Source organism: Camelina sativa, chromosome 6, assembly GCF_030686135.1.
Source record: "Camelina sativa cultivar CO46 ecotype springtype chromosome 6, ASM3068613v1".
Taxonomy (NCBI): Eukaryota; Viridiplantae; Streptophyta; class Magnoliopsida; order Brassicales; family Brassicaceae; genus Camelina; species Camelina sativa.
The window spans coordinates 16,272,390-16,289,242 of record NC_141885.1 but is presented as its reverse complement, the minus strand read 5'-3'; the positions used below and the strand labels follow the sequence as shown (position 1 = coordinate 16,289,242).

General features: G+C 32.3%; 4 protein-coding genes and 1 pseudogene across 6 annotated transcripts; all 5 read right to left on the bottom strand.

The window, feature by feature from the left end:
* Nucleotides 1-370: 370 nt before the first annotated feature.
* On the bottom strand, nucleotides 371-3,336 carry LOC104791131 (uncharacterized). Of its 2 annotated transcripts, XM_087453117.1 has the most exons (6): nucleotides 3,012-3,226; nucleotides 1,857-2,530; nucleotides 1,718-1,776; nucleotides 1,287-1,415; nucleotides 989-1,124; nucleotides 371-897 (listed from the first exon to the last, which is right to left on the bottom strand). In XM_087453117.1, the coding sequence occupies exons 2-6, from the start codon at nucleotides 2,187-2,189 to the stop codon at nucleotides 499-501; spliced, it is 1,056 nt and encodes a 351-aa protein (XP_087309243.1). In that variant the 5' UTR covers nucleotides 2,190-2,530; nucleotides 3,012-3,226; the 3' UTR covers nucleotides 371-498. The 2 variants fall into 2 exon arrangements, with proteins under 2 accessions (XP_087309243.1, XP_010515243.1); XM_010516941.3 differs by having other exon boundaries at nucleotides 1,857-3,336.
* A 1,977-nt stretch (nucleotides 3,337-5,313) lies between these two features.
* LOC104698985 (putative F-box/FBD/LRR-repeat protein At3g49040) lies at nucleotides 5,314-6,013 on the bottom strand. The gene is made up of 2 exons (XM_087455790.1): nucleotides 5,861-6,013; nucleotides 5,314-5,760 (listed from the first exon to the last, which is right to left on the bottom strand). The coding sequence occupies exons 1-2, from the start codon at nucleotides 6,011-6,013 to the stop codon at nucleotides 5,452-5,454; spliced, it is 462 nt and encodes a 153-aa protein (XP_087311916.1). The 3' UTR covers nucleotides 5,314-5,451.
* A 57-nt stretch (nucleotides 6,014-6,070) lies between these two features.
* LOC147942663 (putative F-box/FBD/LRR-repeat protein At3g49040) lies at nucleotides 6,071-7,301 on the bottom strand (annotated as a pseudogene). The gene is made up of 2 exons (XR_015560340.1): nucleotides 7,109-7,301; nucleotides 6,071-6,954 (listed from the first exon to the last, which is right to left on the bottom strand). The product of XR_015560340.1 is annotated as a putative F-box/FBD/LRR-repeat protein At3g49040 (transcript).
* A 2,516-nt stretch (nucleotides 7,302-9,817) lies between these two features.
* On the bottom strand, nucleotides 9,818-11,080 carry LOC104791130 (uncharacterized). Its single transcript, XM_010516940.3, has 3 exons — nucleotides 10,783-11,080; nucleotides 10,543-10,691; nucleotides 9,818-10,444 (listed from the first exon to the last, which is right to left on the bottom strand). Exons 1-3 carry the CDS (start codon nucleotides 10,976-10,978, stop codon nucleotides 10,091-10,093), a joined length of 699 nt encoding a protein of 232 aa, XP_010515242.2. The 5' UTR covers nucleotides 10,979-11,080; the 3' UTR covers nucleotides 9,818-10,090.
* A 3,612-nt stretch (nucleotides 11,081-14,692) lies between these two features.
* LOC147942662 (uncharacterized) lies at nucleotides 14,693-15,469 on the bottom strand. The gene has a single exon (XM_087456151.1). The coding sequence runs from the start codon at nucleotides 15,467-15,469 to the stop codon at nucleotides 14,693-14,695; it is 777 nt and encodes a 258-aa protein (XP_087312277.1).
* Nucleotides 15,470-16,853: the final 1,384 nt, after the last annotated feature.

Here is a 16,853-nt window from a genome sequence, read left to right as displayed (position 1 = left end):
CGTCAGATTTCTGATGGGCCTCACGCTGGACGAGAAGCCTATAACATTACACGTTTTACTCAATTTAAACGGTGTCGTTTTGGGGAAAGAGAAACAAAAACAGAATCAGAATCACATCTTCTTCGGCGGCGAAAAACAAAAGTCCTTTAACAAAGACGACGGCGACGACGATGGGAGAAGAGAAGAAACAAGAAAATGTCACGGTGAAGACAAAGAAGATAGCTTCATCGTGCGATGTGGAGGCGCTGAAGAAATGTTTAGAAGAAAACAAAGGAGATCACTCGAAGTGTCAGTCTCAGGTAGAAGCTTTTAGATCTTCTTGTTCTCTTCCTCAACCAAAGAAATAAAACCCTAAAGTCCGATTTGGAAGTTTAGGAGAAATCTTCTGTAATAAAAACTTCAGACCAATGTGGTCTGTATGATGAAGGTTGTAATGAACGACTATCTTTTACACAATACAATATTATTCACATAGATAGAGAACACAACAAATCTTGATCATTGATGCAAATCTGATTTCTCGAATGACAAGTTACCAGACTCGTCTCGTTCAAAGAGACTTTCGATTAGTTCGTCCCAACTAACTCCACGGTTCCGTCTTTTCCTGTACGATGGTCTAAGAGAGGAGGAGGAGGATGATGATTCACCCATCATTGGTGCAATCGATTCTGTTTCTTCTTCTTCTTCCTCTGTTTCTTCTTCTTCTTCGGTTTCGTCTTCTTGAGCTTTGTCGAATGTTCCATACTCAGAGGACATTGACTCTGCGTGAGGAACATCTAAAGTTACTGCTCGTCTTAACGCTGCTCTGTACTCCAAGTTGTGTTCTCTGGCTAATGATTCTTGTCTCTCCATTCTTTGCTTCTCTGGGATCTCCATTTTATCCTCCTCCAACATTAGCTGAAGAAATATACAGAGGCAAATTAGCATAGTAACCTGTTAAGAGGAATTGTTATCAAATGACTGAATGAGGTTGATAATGAACACTTACGTTGAGAGCTCTCTGAGCTTCTCGTTCGATCCAGATGATGGCGTGGTCTGAAGTTGCGTTACAAGAAAGAACAATGTGTTCGAATCTTCCGTCTACTGGCACTGCTGTCTTCACCACCGGTGGATATCTTCCTAATCTGTAAATAAACAATTACCAATAAGGTCAACTTGAAAACACATTTAGCTCACATGAATCATGATGATGGCAGTGAGCTCGTACTGTTAAGATTGTGGGTTGCTTTACAGCCATGGTCCTTTTTAGTTATATGTGTAAATCTAAAGATTTGTGTGTTATGTACCTGCAAGGCCTTCTTTCAACGATATGATACATGCGACCAGGAGCATAAAGCCGCCTAGGATCTTTGAGCATCTTTTGCTCTGGAACACATGTATCCTTCATGCACCTTATGCATAGCAAACATGGCAAACTGTCCACAGAAAAAAAAAAAAACAAAACCCAAAATACTAAGCACAAAGCCATTACAAGTAAGGAGAGTAATGAAAGGTGTTCTACAGGACAAAGTGAACTAACAAAAGCTCTTGGTTAGCAAAAGAGAACTCTCCATCATGAGAACACAAGACTACCAAAAAGCCTAAATTGTCCCAGACAAACATGCCAAATATAAAAGACATATTTTTGGGGGTTTTGCCGTACTTAGCGGACTAGAACTTGAGCGAATGTTCCAAGAAAACACAGATGATTATCTGAAACATGATAAGATAGCCTTACCAGAAAAGAGACTTGAATATGTCTTCTAGAGGTGTAGCTGTCCTGGGCAAGAAGTCATCCTAAAGGAAACAGATTAAAACACACAACTTTTAGACCATACTGCATAAGCCAAAAACTTGTCTTGGAAATTTAGACACACCTGAAGTATGATAGAGTTGATCACATCAGCATATCTAACAGCCAAATTCAACGACATACACCTCGCAGGAGCAATAGCGAAACACCTAACTCTCTTTCTATCAATGTTCCCCAATCTATCAGGATGACGAGCCGCTAACAAAGCCAACATTGTAGCAACACCAGATCCAAGTGAGTGTCCAGCAAAAGTCAGAGTATAACTCGGATACTTTTTAACCAATTCTTTCAAAACTTTGCATTCCTCATCTAACACATAACCAGCAGACTTCAACAGCCCGTTGTGCACATAACCACCATCAAATTTCCTTTCACCAAGCTTATTATCCAAAAGCATTGCATAATCACTCTCTTTCGCCAGATTCAAACCCCGGATCGCGACAACTATATCTTGATGAACATGATCAAGATACAGTATATAAGCTGGAGCACGACCCTGAGTGTCTTCATAAGTCTTCTTTAGAAGCAACCAATCAGGGTTAATCCCATATCCTTCTGGAGGCTCCCATAACGGGTTTCGGATATCATCCTCGTAAACAGCTAAAATATAACGACAAAACCGAGGAACCGGTTCGAACTCATCAGTTGTTGCAAGGCCCCAATCTTTACTGTCGTGACCAGCAGTGTAAAGACAGCGTTTATAACCCCAACGTGCACAGCCAAGACAGTAGACACATTCTAAAAGAGGGCAACAACCACATAGAATCGACATTAACAGGACAAAGTTATAACACCATCATCATCATAGTAGACCAACGAAGCAAAAAGCCTTAAGGTTTCAAGGATCAAAACATAAAACTTTAAATGTTGGAAACCAAGAAATTTCGAAACTTTAGTATACCCAATTGAAGAATCTTGAACAAGAAAGTGACTGAAGTTAAAACCAAAGATAATAAGTCAAACTTTGTAAATCGGAAACAATGTAATGAAAGATTCAAAGTTAAGATGAAACTGAAGATTGAAGTTCCTAATTGCTACTCTCTATAGAGAAAAAAGAAAAAAAAAAAAAAAGAGAAGAGGACTTAGATCTCACTACTAACACAATAATTCTCTGTTTCACTTATGAATCAAAGAGATAGAGGATGAGCTGAAGCACAAATCTATGAATTTGAGGGAAACTGTAGAATAAAAAAAGAAGAAAAGGTAAGTTTCTTCTTGCCGTGGAAGATGGAAAGAAGAAATGAAATTCACGCCATGGAAGGGATGAGGCAAAACTCGCCGAACTCGTGGTGGCGAACTCGCTGGACTCGTGCTCTAGAATTTGCTAAGTTTTTTATATCTGACAGTAACTTTTTGGGTAGAATTTGCAGAGCTTTGGAGCTTCCTTCCCCTTGCTTTTGTGGTGTGAAGAAGATATATAAATACTAATTTCTTGTTTTTTAACAACTTTTTTAGTTAAAGATTTTAAATTACGAGTATTGACTAGTGTTCAGACAAATTAATCACATTACACAATCACACTTAAAAATGAAAATTTTATGGTTGTATCATCAGTCGTGGACAGAGGTTTAATATAACTGTTGTAAATTTACTGTAGATTTTGATCCAAAAATTTTCTGTAGGGGGAAAAAAAATTATTTTTATTCAGGAAAAAAAAAAGCAGTTTGGTGATTTTTGATGATACAACATAAATTAAAAAGATTTCAATTACAGCAAATGTAAATTCAGTTTAATTTCAAAAAAGTAGTATTAGGTGGTAAAGCTCTTGTTATCTACCGGCTTAGATTATGTATCTATCACCTAGAGGTCAAAAGAGTCATGGAACCGATGATAGACACTTGTTTGCGCAAATCCCAAACCGAAAACACAAGTTTGGTTTGGATCAAAATTACCTAACTTGAAGGTTCAGATTTTCATTTCTTTCTCGAAGAAAGGTCATTACAATTCAAATATCCAACTTCAGCTTTTCGTTAGAAAAATATCTTCCTCAAAATATCCCCTATAAATTAACAGAGAAGCACACTCTTGAAAAATCTGATGTATCGTCATTAGAGAGCTATATACAAATTTTAGCAAAATACCCTTAAATTTCCTACTTAATTACATTAACATGCCATTATATTAAAAAAAACAATTTTTGAATAATAGTTAGATATATCATCATTTTTCACACAAATTTAAATATCAAATACTAATTAAATAATTACATACTATTTTAAGGAAAAATTTCACTAAAATTTACTTACAAATATACAAGTCAAAGTTATATCGATTTCTTAGAAACAATATAAGTAAAATATTCTAAAAAGGCTATAAAAACATATCAATTAATTTGACAAAAAAAAACATATCAATTAATATAAAGTTAATTAAAAGAAAAAACATATAACTTATTAAACATATAACTTATTAACATAATCATATAAAAACAAAATGTTATTTTTATGTTAGTATTATTACCATAATAAATTAAATAACAAGCTTTTAATAGTTATTATAATTGATTATAGATGAAGTATATTATCCATGTATTATCTCCAACTCATTAAAAGAAACTTGATTCCCAATAAATATAGATTTTTATATATTCATAAATAAATATAAAATGACAACAAATTAGGAGATATCATGATGTGTGTATTTATATATATTTAAAGTATGTAAAATAATTAATTTCAACATTTAATGTCATTATTCATAAAAAATGGGAATATTGATAACCGACTAGGAATATATGTTCTAAGTGTATATTCCTCTATGTGCTATTAAAATGGAATGAGACAATAACTCTTATCATTATAAATAAATTTAGTACCCAAAAAAATAGAACCCAAAAAAAAAATAGAATATATTTAAAATGAGTGGCTATTAGATTATGCGAAATTGTTATAGTTATTCGATAAACCATAAATATAAATTTAATTTTTAAAACACAGAAAATATTTATTGCCACAAATTGTAACATTTTATAAATATTTTCTTTACCACATTCACATATTTCACGGGTGAAATGTATTCTTACACGAATACGTTGATTTTGGAATTTCATTAGTTTTTTCATAATAGTTTCTTGGTAATAACCGGTCATTTATAGAAAATATTAACAAACCGACTAACTCAAAAGATTTAAATAGCCTGATCAAAAAAAAAAATCAATAAATTAGATTATCTTCAAAAAATTTAGTTTAGAATCCGATTGTTACTAACATCTAATAAAATTAAATAGTTAAACTATCGAGTAATTTAGTATATATGTTGTTATGGTTACATAAGAAGAAAATGCAAAATTGTTATGATTACAAAATAAAACATAAGAAAATATGAGTTTGATGATTTTTAAACTACACAAAAAGCATGTTGCAATAAATAGTAATATTTTATAAATATATTCTCTACCATAAATCCTCTTACCAATTCAAAATTTCACGGATGAAACATATTTTTTATACGAAAATATGCAGTTTTGAATAAATAAATAAAAAAACTTTGTTACATATTATGTTTAACACAAACAGATTGGTTCTAGGATAATAATTTTACTTTTAATAATTTTCTTTAAATCGATTTATCCGGTTATAGTGCGGGTGATTACCTAGTAGCATTTTATTATCAATGGCTAAGTCACACACACCGTAATAAAATTTCAACACATTAATTAATTACATGGATTCAAACACAAAATGACATGAATTTGAAGCCCTGCCCACTCTCGCCAACTCGTCGAGTATCCTGCGTTTCTTTCTCAAATTTTTCAACTTTTCCGGTTTGATGGGTTTTGTGGAGAAAGTTGCCTTCTTCAACCGTCTTGTGTTTCTTAGGATGTATGTGGCCACTTCTTTCTCATCTTTTCGTTGCCATTCGTGTCCTATCCACACGAATATCTCAAGATGGAACAACAAACATTCCGGTACACATTTCGGCTGATTCCATTTTTGGCCGATCCGAGTTTTTTTAGATGGCATATCTAGCTGAGAACAATGCAATTTATATAATATTAATCAACAAAGTACACGAAAGTGGAGTTTTGAAAACAACAAAAGGTAGATGATTAGTAATGAAATTTCTCACATCGGTGAGCTTGCGGTTTTGCAACTTAGGAGAAGCATCAAGCATGAACGAAAGTAGATTCCACCACTCCCTTATATTTGTATGCAGATCCAAATATACTAGCTGATGGAAAATGCTATCACTAGGAAACTTGATCGGTCCATGAGGCAACATTAGTACACAAACAAAACAATGTTAGCCCAATAGCAAAGAAAATATTAAATCTAATAGTTACTTTAAGGGTGATAAATCTAAGGAAAGACGTTTGGCAGAAGTTAGAGATTCCAGAATGTTCTCATTGTATATATCAGAAACGTCACTGACTTTTGCCTCCTCCAGCTTTGGTGCTTTCTCAATCAGACAATACTTAAAACAATGAAGCCTTGATGTTCAAGTATTTCAAAGCAGGGGCATTAATCACATAACCTCGACCAATTCCACAGCATTTTGCTTCATCTATGGTTAGTCTCTGTAATGATGGCACCGCAATAGTGAAAGGCCTAAGGGAAGTTTCGCCATGAAGTACCAAATCTTCAAGACTAGGACATCCGCATAAAAGGTTGCTAAAAGAGTCTTCGTTATCAACAAACTGTACTTTGTAAAGGTACAGCTTTCTTAGGGACGTCAAACAAACCCGAGATGGAAAATCTAAAATAACGGAGTTCCTGAGTTCCAAGGTCTCGAGTGTATTATTATCAATGCACAAAACACTCGGAAAAATGAAAAAAGTGCCAACAGAATCCAGTACTAGATTACGCACATGGCGTGCAAATGCAATTCCAAGCAATATTCCAACATTCGAAGCAGCAGATGCATCCAAATCACGATATCTATCTCTTATTTCCAAATGCAAACTCTCCAGAAACGGAGCTTTATGTAACAGAAATTTTTTGTAAACATCCTCTGAAAAGGTAGGGTTATACTTAGTAGAATCGAACTTGAGATTTTGCACCGTCTTCCAAACATGTCTCCAACGTCTAGACAAAACACTCGTGGCTATGGCACTTTTTGTCGGAAGAGAAGATATTATATGCACAAGCAAATCTTCATGCAACTCACTGATTCTCTCTTCATTCACAACATCTCCATTCCTCAAACATTCACAACCACTTTCGCTGTAAAAGAAATTAAAATTTTTAAAGAACGTATGATAGTGTTTTAGGGTCAAGGATTTATTAGGGTTCAAGGATATATTATATATATAATATCATATATAGAAAGGGATTCGAGAGAGAAAGAAAAACATAAACGAAACAAAGCAACATATACCATTGTTGTTCCATCGTCGTTAATACTTAATACAGACAATAATTTGCTAAGATGCTTTCTCAGTGCTCCAAACGCAAACGCAGACTATCACACGAATCCGACTAAAAGAGTAACAACGTACGTGAGTTATCTTCTCGGTTCAGAATTAAACTGAATTAATTCAGCTCTTGCACAAGCCGGCATGCAAACCAAAAAGGGGAATAGGTTTATTTGGCCTAACTCTTGACCTAGGTCGAATTCCTATATATAATAGTTGAAGGAACTCTGCAGAATTTAATACATCACCATACCACTTTTTTATTTATTTTTAATTTGAAATTTAATACTCTTTATGTTAAAAACTAATATATGATATATCTTAGTTGCATACAAATTATCTAATTTAAATTTGATCATATTCCATTTTAATTTGCATAAACAGTAAATCGTGAAATTTTAATTTCGCCAAAGTACAAACATTAAATAATATGCTATTATATAATATTTTAATTTATGAGTTATTTTCAGAGAAATTTGGGAAATTAACATTAAGTTTCTATGTTTATTTTAAAATATTTTAAAGATAAAATAATATTTCTTTTTTTCTTGCTTTTTTTTTAAAGTAATGAAAAATATTCTATTTCTAATATTATTATATAAATCTTGATGACAAAATTACTCATTAACAAGATCGTGACACATGTCAATTATATCATTCAGATGTTGACACATGTCAATTCATTATTAAAATTTTAAAAAATAAAAATGTAAAAATTCTAAACCTAATCTAAAAAGGTTTTATATAAAACTAAATAGATAAAATAAAACTTAATTTTATTTTAAGATCGTGACACAAGTCAATTATATCATTCAGATGTTGACAACATATCAATTCATTATTAAAATTTTAAAAAATAAAAATGTAAAAATTCTAAACCTAATCTAAAAAGGTTTTATATAAAAGTAAATAGATAAAATAAAACCTAATTTTATTTAAAATTTAATTATAAGATAAATATATATATATATATATATATATATACCAGAAAAAATTATTCATTAAGAAGATCATGACAAGTGTCAATTATATCATTCAGATGTTGACACATGTCAATTCATTATTAAAAATTTAAAAAATAAAAATGTAAAAATTCTAAACCTAATCTAAAAAGGTTTTATATAAAAGTAAATAGATAAAATAAAACCTAATTTTATTTAAAATCTAATTATAAGATAAATTTATATATATATATATATACCATAAAATTCAAAATTATATTATTTTTTACTTACAAGAAAAATATTACTTTTTATATTAGATAAAAAACGATTGTGAAAATTATATAATTAGTTATTGTTTCTAAAAAAACGTAAATACTCACCTTTACACAAAGTAAAAAAAAATAGATCGTCTCATATTTTTTCACCAATCAAATAATTTATTCAAAAGACTCCTATTGAATTATATATGATAGGAGTATGTAAGATTAATGTATGCGCTTTTATAACTATAAATATGTCAAAGTGAAGAGACATATAACAGATTATTTAATGTGTTCATAAAGACAATTTGTTGGTAGTAGTTAAGACTAAAGAGTATATTTTAACAGTAAAATATATTTTTGTGTGTACAAATAAACTTTTAGTGGTAATATAGACAGTAGATATGCAAATGGATAAACTTTAGTGTATTATAGCAAAAAAAAACAACAACTATTTTCTATAACTAAAAGCTTATCTCTTTACTTTTATACATTGTTTTTACTTACGAAAAGAATTAAAGATATATTCTTTGTTAAATTAAATTAAATTCTAATATTTTTGAACACATCTACAACTATTTTCTTTAACTAAAAGTGTATCTATTTTTTTTTCCAACCAAACAATAAAGTAAAAGGAATTTCCTCGGTTAGTTTCTCAAGCCAGAGGAAAGGGGTTTACAAAAGAAACTTCAGAGATAAGAGAATGTGAAGCACGGGCAAGACAATCCGCCTTCAAATTTGTTGCATGCGGGATCCACGAGATGGAGAATAGTGAAAAAGCTCTAGTGAGTTAAACTCATCGAGCAAGTTGAAGAAGGATGCCAATATTCATGGGAATGCACCATAATGAGTAACTCAGCACGTATCCGCTCCATGGCCCACAACAACGTTTCTAACTCTGAATGGAGGGGGGGAGGGGGCTCCTTCTTAGACACTTGGCCCCCAACAACAAGGTTCGCTCCTCACCAACGCAACACCACCAGCCCAATCATGAATGCTCATCGGTTGCTTTCCAAGAACCACCAATTTGACAACAAGGTGAAGAAACCTGGACATTCGAGGACGGAGATGCAGCCGATATGACCGCCGTAAAAGATAGTGCCTCTTCCCAGGCTAACTTATCGTCCAAAGCCTGAGCAATTATATCATTCGTCTTGATCTCTAAACCTTAATTTTTTTTTCAATGGCCTTCGAAATTGTCCATAAAAATCATGGTAATTGAAAAAGTTCATCAGGATCACTCTGTTAAGAGACATCCCTCCAGAAAACAAAATCCAAATTTGAGTACACCGACTCATGGAAAATCCCTGATGAGACCGAAGTTAGAGATAAATCATAAACTTCCCACGAGTGAAGCCATTCAAAGAAAAATGTGATTAATAGTCTCAACCGCAGAATCGCACTTTTTAAACAAGATATTTATATTGGACACCTTGGTATATCTATTTACTTTTATAGATAGTTTTAATTTACTAAAAATATTTATTTTATATTTTTTGTTAAAATTTATTTTATTTTAAACACTCTAAATCCGCACATCGGGCGGGTCCTAATCTAATATAATAAAAAGAACTTCACTAACTAATAATATCTCTACTTCCACCAAAAAAAAAAAAACTAATAATATCTCTACTGAATATCTCATTAATACAATGAAGACTTTTTACTCTTTTCAAACGAAATTATCATTTGAGAAAATAAAAAGCATGATTAATTCGACACAAGTGAAACAGAATCCCATTTACCCAACCGGAGAATGAACAATACGTGAGATCATGTATGGCCGAAATAACCACCGGCGTCTATATATCTTTTTCTTCACCATTATCGTTGTTAGTATCGTTCGTCGGATCCGCTTTGTTCTACGGCAGTCTTGGTCGTTGTGAGTTGTAGATGAACAGCATGGCTCAATACGAGGCTTTACCGGGTAAAATACATAAATGAGGTTACCAATGAGGACCGCGAATGGGAACATTAAGTACTCTAGTAAGGTGAACTTAAAAATACTTGGCTTCGATAACATAGAGTTTAAATTGGCCTTCATATCATCCATGTCATAGCACATGTCCTGAATTCCGAAAACTTTGACAACAACCTACACATCATCATAAAACAACAACAACAACAACAAATGTAAGTGATATAATTGACACTATACATATAAAATATATTGTGGGGACAAAAATTAATTACCAGATCATAGTTTTGAGGATCACAAAAGGATACGACCTTCACATTGGCTACTCCAGGCCTCTTTCCCCGAATAACCCCATAGGGTGTCACAGAGACAGTTCTACTATCTGAGCTAAACCACTTGTAGTGTCTGTAGGCATTTGCACAGCCTATATATATAAGAAGAAGATGATCAAAGAAGTTTTCGATCGATCATATGGTATAATTAATATTTCAAACAAGGAGACGCATGTGCATGACCTCCTCTCGCAGATAGCCTAACCTCCTGATTAATAGAATCCCACTGGAGAAAAATAAGCTTAGGTACTCTTGTGCTCTCTTCCATGTTCATTGTGAATCTCACTAGCTCACAAACCTCTCCTGAATTGGAGTAAGCCGATGAATCAGAAAGCAAGGCCAGAACCAAATACCAAAATGCCAAACGGTACCTCATCATTCTAACCTACTAAATAAGTTACACATGCATTCTTCCTATGATCTTAAAGCATCTGAGTTGTGATTTCAATAGTTGTAGCTTTTTGAGAGAGGTAAAGAATTAGAATAGCAACAACGAAACTGAGAAAAATAAGGTGGCTTTTACTTTGAAACTGTATTCCTGAGATTACGACAACGATTTAGTTTTCCTTTATTTTCTATTTTTATTTTAATTTAAGTTAAAGAATTTCACTAACAAATCATATCTTTATTGAATGTTTCTATTATTAAGAACTAGAAAGTAGCTCACACGGTCGTTTATGTATGCATTATTAACTTGAAATAAAAAATGAAATTTTTATTCAATTATATATGAAATTTACAGATGTAATTGTTAATATATGTCTAAAAAATAATATTCATAATACTACGGTTCAACTACAATTTATAATATATATGTTATATATTGTTTCTAAAAAGGTTATGAAAAAGAGGAAAGTTAAAATATATATTACTAAATATTTTTGATTACAATATATTGTTGAAATTACTTAAACAGTATGTTAGTATAGTAATAAGACCATTACTTATAGCAAAGTCAACTATATATGGTATTTTCGTTAAATAGTTAAGATAAATTATATTTTTTTTCTTTTTTGGAAAATAAAAACTGATAAGTAGTCTAGAAAAAAAAAGATCTTACTTAATTATTTTGATAGATAATTTTATGTTGTCCTATATATTAATTTTATTGTCATCGTCTAAAAGTAATAGTTAACAAAAAAATATTTATATATATGATCAGTCAATTTTGAAATAATTTATTAAAACGATATCACAAAACAAATATCTTATAATATAAGTTTAACCAGTTTTATAAAAAAACATTGAAAAAAAACTGTGAAATTTAATATATTTTTTTATTTTCTATATATTGTCTCTATTTCTAATCATTTTAATATAAATAATATAATTAACAATAAATTAATTTTTGAAATTATTATTTCTTTTATATCATAGCGTGAAAAAGCAATTATGTTTTTTTTTTTTTTGCTAAGAATTAGGCATGGGCATAAAAACCGTACCCGAATACCCAACCCAGAACCCAACCCGAAAACCGGATTCGGGTTGGGTACGGGTTTGCCTATAAAACCCTATTGGGTTCTATTTTCTAATACCTGTAGGTTCAGGTTAGGGTCGGGTAATACCCGGTACCCGTTTGGGTACCCATTAAACCCGAACATATAAACATATTTATAATATTTATCATTAATATAATGCAATTACCCCTTATAATTTTGAATATTTCATTTAGTCTTACACCTAAATATCAAAAATAATCAAAATATCTAAAATATTTTGTTATGTAAGTCAAAATTTAACTAAATTTATTTAAATTTAATTATATTTTTTTCGGGTACCCGGTAGTTCGGGTTCTAAAATTTGTAACCCAAACCGATCCGAAACCGATAGTATCCAAACCGAACCGAACCCATATATCTAAAAATACCCAATGGGTTCTATTTTTCTAAACCCGTTTACCCGAACCCGAATGGGTAATACCCGAACCCGAACAGGTTACCCGAATTCCCAGCCCTACTAAGAATGTAAATATTCATTTCACAATGAAAATGTAGGTTACACAATTAAGGGTAACCAATTTATGGTCCCATGCCAAAAAAGAATAAAAAACATGGAAGCATACAACATTCTTGAACCGAATCATCAATTCTCATTAAAGAAGACGATTTGGAACGAGATAAGAAGACTCCTTATAGTGAGAGAAAAAGAATCAACAAGAAAACAGAACAATAAAGATCACGAGTCACCCATAAAGCAAGATGGTAGTCCTTTCACCTGTAATCTGAGCTTAGCAAGGAGCTGCGGAATTACCGAGCTTAATGTGTTAGGCAATGCTCACTCACTCTAGCGAGTCCCTCTAGGAGTCGGTAGCTCAGAGCCTGGCAACATCTTAACCACAAAGAGCCATACTAACACCACCAAGTGCTTAGGGCAAAAACAGACACTTCAAGTAAAGTCTTCAAGGCTTCCCACTAAAACACTAATCTGCTGCGGCTGAGCTAAGGCTTGGGAAAAAGTGACACGAGGGGTAGTAAACTCAAACGCAACATCAAGGATACAAGTGTGACATGCCATGGATTTGCACGAAAATGGTATGGGCAGCAACGTTGGGCAGACCCAAACCCATTACTTGTCAAGCGTAGCCCTCATTTCCATCCTAGACGAAACTCACAAAATCCTACAAGACCAAGACAAGACTCGGACGAAAACCAGTCCACCTTTTCTGATAAACACCTTTGGCTTGGGAGTTGATGTTAAGTAGCTTGCAAGTAGTTAGAGAAGCCAGCTCTAACAACAAACCACAACAAAAGACTACCATTTGATGACCAAACACCCCCGGTATAAACAAAAAGGAAGATCAGAGTCACCGGTGGCTGACGCCTCAACACTAAAATCCACACCTAAAACAACAACACACAAGACAGAGACTCCAAGCATACCAGAGTACGCAATGAGCCAGGGAAACAAACGACAACTAATCACGGGGCGGGAGAGAAGGTGAACAGAGTGAAGACAGAAGGCAAACACGGAGAGGAAGAGAGCGCTAATCTCTTACGCCACCACAGGAGGAGAGCCGCAGGATGTCGGAGAAGCTACGGTTGTAGTACCAAGCAACTACCCACCACTTGCCTCTAAAGAATCTTACCGCTGCTTGAAACTGGACAAGCAGAAGCTCCATCGCTAATGGAGCTTAAGAAGAACCGCCGAGAAACACCTTAAGGAGCCTCACACAAACTCAGATTGCCGTCCTCAAACAAATCGAAGGGGGTGAAAGCACCCAGAGGGAGTCATCGCCAAGATTCACAGAAGATTCGAGACAAGCCGAGGCCAATTCTCCACAAATCGGAGCCACCGTTAAAATCGCCATCAAACACTGAAACCTAATCTCGTCAGATCGCCTACCGGAAAAAAGTCAGCTGCATAAAGGGAACCTTGGGAGCCCTCTCACAGACACGGCGAGGAGCACCGGTGACCGGAGAGGCAATAAACAAAGCGGATCTAGGCTGTATTCAAGGGCGGCTGAAGGAGGAGGAAAGTCGCCGAAATAAGGTTTTTTACTGTTTAATTGTAAGTTAAAGAAGCGGATCTAGGCTGTATTCAAAACAATTATGTTATGATATCATCATGTTTTTAGTATGTTTTAAAGATAATCACAAACTGTAATTTATAAATAGTATAATTACTATTAAATAAAAATTTGAGTTATGTGTTTAATACAATATATATGATTATTGAATATAATATGAGTTTTTTTATATATTAGAAAATCTTTTATATTTTTAAATTAGTTTATTATAAATTAATTTGGTTTCAGTTTTTACTTTGAAATGTATGAAACCATTTTATAATAATAGGACAATTAGTTACAGCAAAGTTAATAAAATTTTGTATATTCGTTAAATAAGTAAGATAAATTAATTAATTTATAATTTGGTTTTTTTTTGGGAAAAAAAACTAAGAAGTATTTTAAGAAAAAAAGGTGTAAGACTTTACTTTGAAAGATAAATTATGTTTTTTTTTGAACTTAATGTAAAATTATATTCAAAAGAAAATATACTTTGTTACAACTGGTGCAGCTTTTGCTTCATGTTTTTTTAAAACTAAAAATTAGATAGAAGATTAAAAATGTAGAACTATAGCAAAAGAGCTATTGTCAGGACTCCAACCATAGTTGGTATGCTTCATCATAACGGCGATCTCCCATCTTCCCGATTGCAGTTAGCTGGTCCTTGATCTGCTTATCGACCCAGCCAATGAGCTGAGGTGCAGTGTGAGCCGCCTCACCATGCTTCCGCCTATTTCGCTCACGCCAAATGGTATAAACGACTATATGGAAAAGACTACGGCGTAGAAAAATCTCAACACCACTGTGTTGATCACTCGAGATGGAGTCAAGTAGAGCAACCCAATCAGTCGAATACTGGGTTCTAAATATTCTTTTTGCTAAAGAAGCCCATACCTCAGTAGCGTAAGAGCAGGAATAAAATAGATGAGTTCGAGTTTCAAGAGCAAGGTGGCATAAAACACAGGAACCTATAGTCTGCCCACTCCATTGAATCATACGCTCACCTGTTGAAAGCCGATCATGCACGGCTAACCACACACAAAAGGAGTACTTAGGAACCGCATGAGTAAACCAGACTCCCTTATTCCACGCGACTGTAGTTGCTGTCGTACGAATATGGTTCCAAGTGTCGCGGGTGGAGAAAGCTGATCTGAAACTGTCCCCCTTCCCTCGCCATAACAGAGTATCAGACGTATCACGTCGTTGCACCCATTGAGTGTGCAGAATAGCCTCCATATCATTAAGATGATTAACTCTATGGTGGCGGCGTCTACGTGTACGCCAAGCTTCAGCCAATGTACTCTGTTTTGGGATCCCCTTGTCCATCATGCCTCTATCTCTTCCATAGTCAAATAAAACACCCATAGAAGACCAATTATCATACTAGTGGACTCCCCATTACCAACCTCCACTCTATATAAAATAAATTATGTTGTCATATATATTAATTTTATTTTCATATATAAAAGTAATAGTTAACAACAAATAATTTTATAATATGAGAAGTCAACTTTAAAATAATTTATTGATACGATATCACAAAACAAATATCTTACACTCTAAGTCTAACTAATTCTTTATAAAATTCATGAAAATAAAAGTGTGTCAAATTTAATATAAATATGTTTTTCTTCTATAAATTGTCTCTATTTCTATATTTTTTTAAAATAACTGGTATAATTAACAATAAATTAACTTTGAAACTATTGTTTTATGTTATTTCATGGGGGAGATAAAACAATTATGTTATGATACTGTTTTTTTTAGTACATATGTTTTAAAGACAGTTAAACTATAACTTATAGAATACTATTAAACTAGATTATGACTCGAGGTACACCGCGGGGCAATTTTTTTTTATATATTTTTTGTTAATGAACTATTTTAATACTAATTTTGCTAATGTACTCTTTTATTAATTTTAGTGATTTAGCATATAATTCATGGTATACCACAACAACACTTTTTATATTTGTGTTGTTAAAATAGTAAAATAAAGATTTGACCCGTATTGAAGTATCATATTAATGATATTTTATTTTTTAGTATTATCAATTCAATCATGTAATGTCATAGTACCCATTATTTATAACTTGTTTATGTTATTTTGAAAATTTAATGTTTAAATATTCATAATTTTAAACTTTTTATTAAGTTTAGATATATCAGTTATAAATTATAAACTTCTTAAAATTCTATAAATTACTATATATGATAAATTTACTATATATGTGTGTTGAACACACACTTTTTATATTAATTGAGTAATATATGTTCATTTAAAAAAAATTCAAATCACAATATATGCAGGAAAAATATATATTTTTATTAAATTTATGTATTATATGATGATTCACTACATTTAAATTTTAAAATCAATAAAGATGATAGGAGAATATTTTTTTTAATATGGAATAAATCATCTAAATATCTATGTTTATTATAGGATATTATATATATGGATATTTAAAATATTTTAATTCTGTTTGGTTATAAGGATAATATAAAAAATTAACTATACTTTTTTGGATATGAATATAAGCATTAATTGCATTAAATGTAAAAACTTTCCTAAATGTATTTTTGAGCAAAAATTGCTGCAAAAATACTAGTATAGATACAAATTTGAGTTGTGTCTTTAATACATGGGTCCCTTAATTCATTATATATGATTATTGAATATAATGTGATATATATATATATATATATATTTTTAAATTAGTCTATAATAAATTAATTTGGTTTCAGT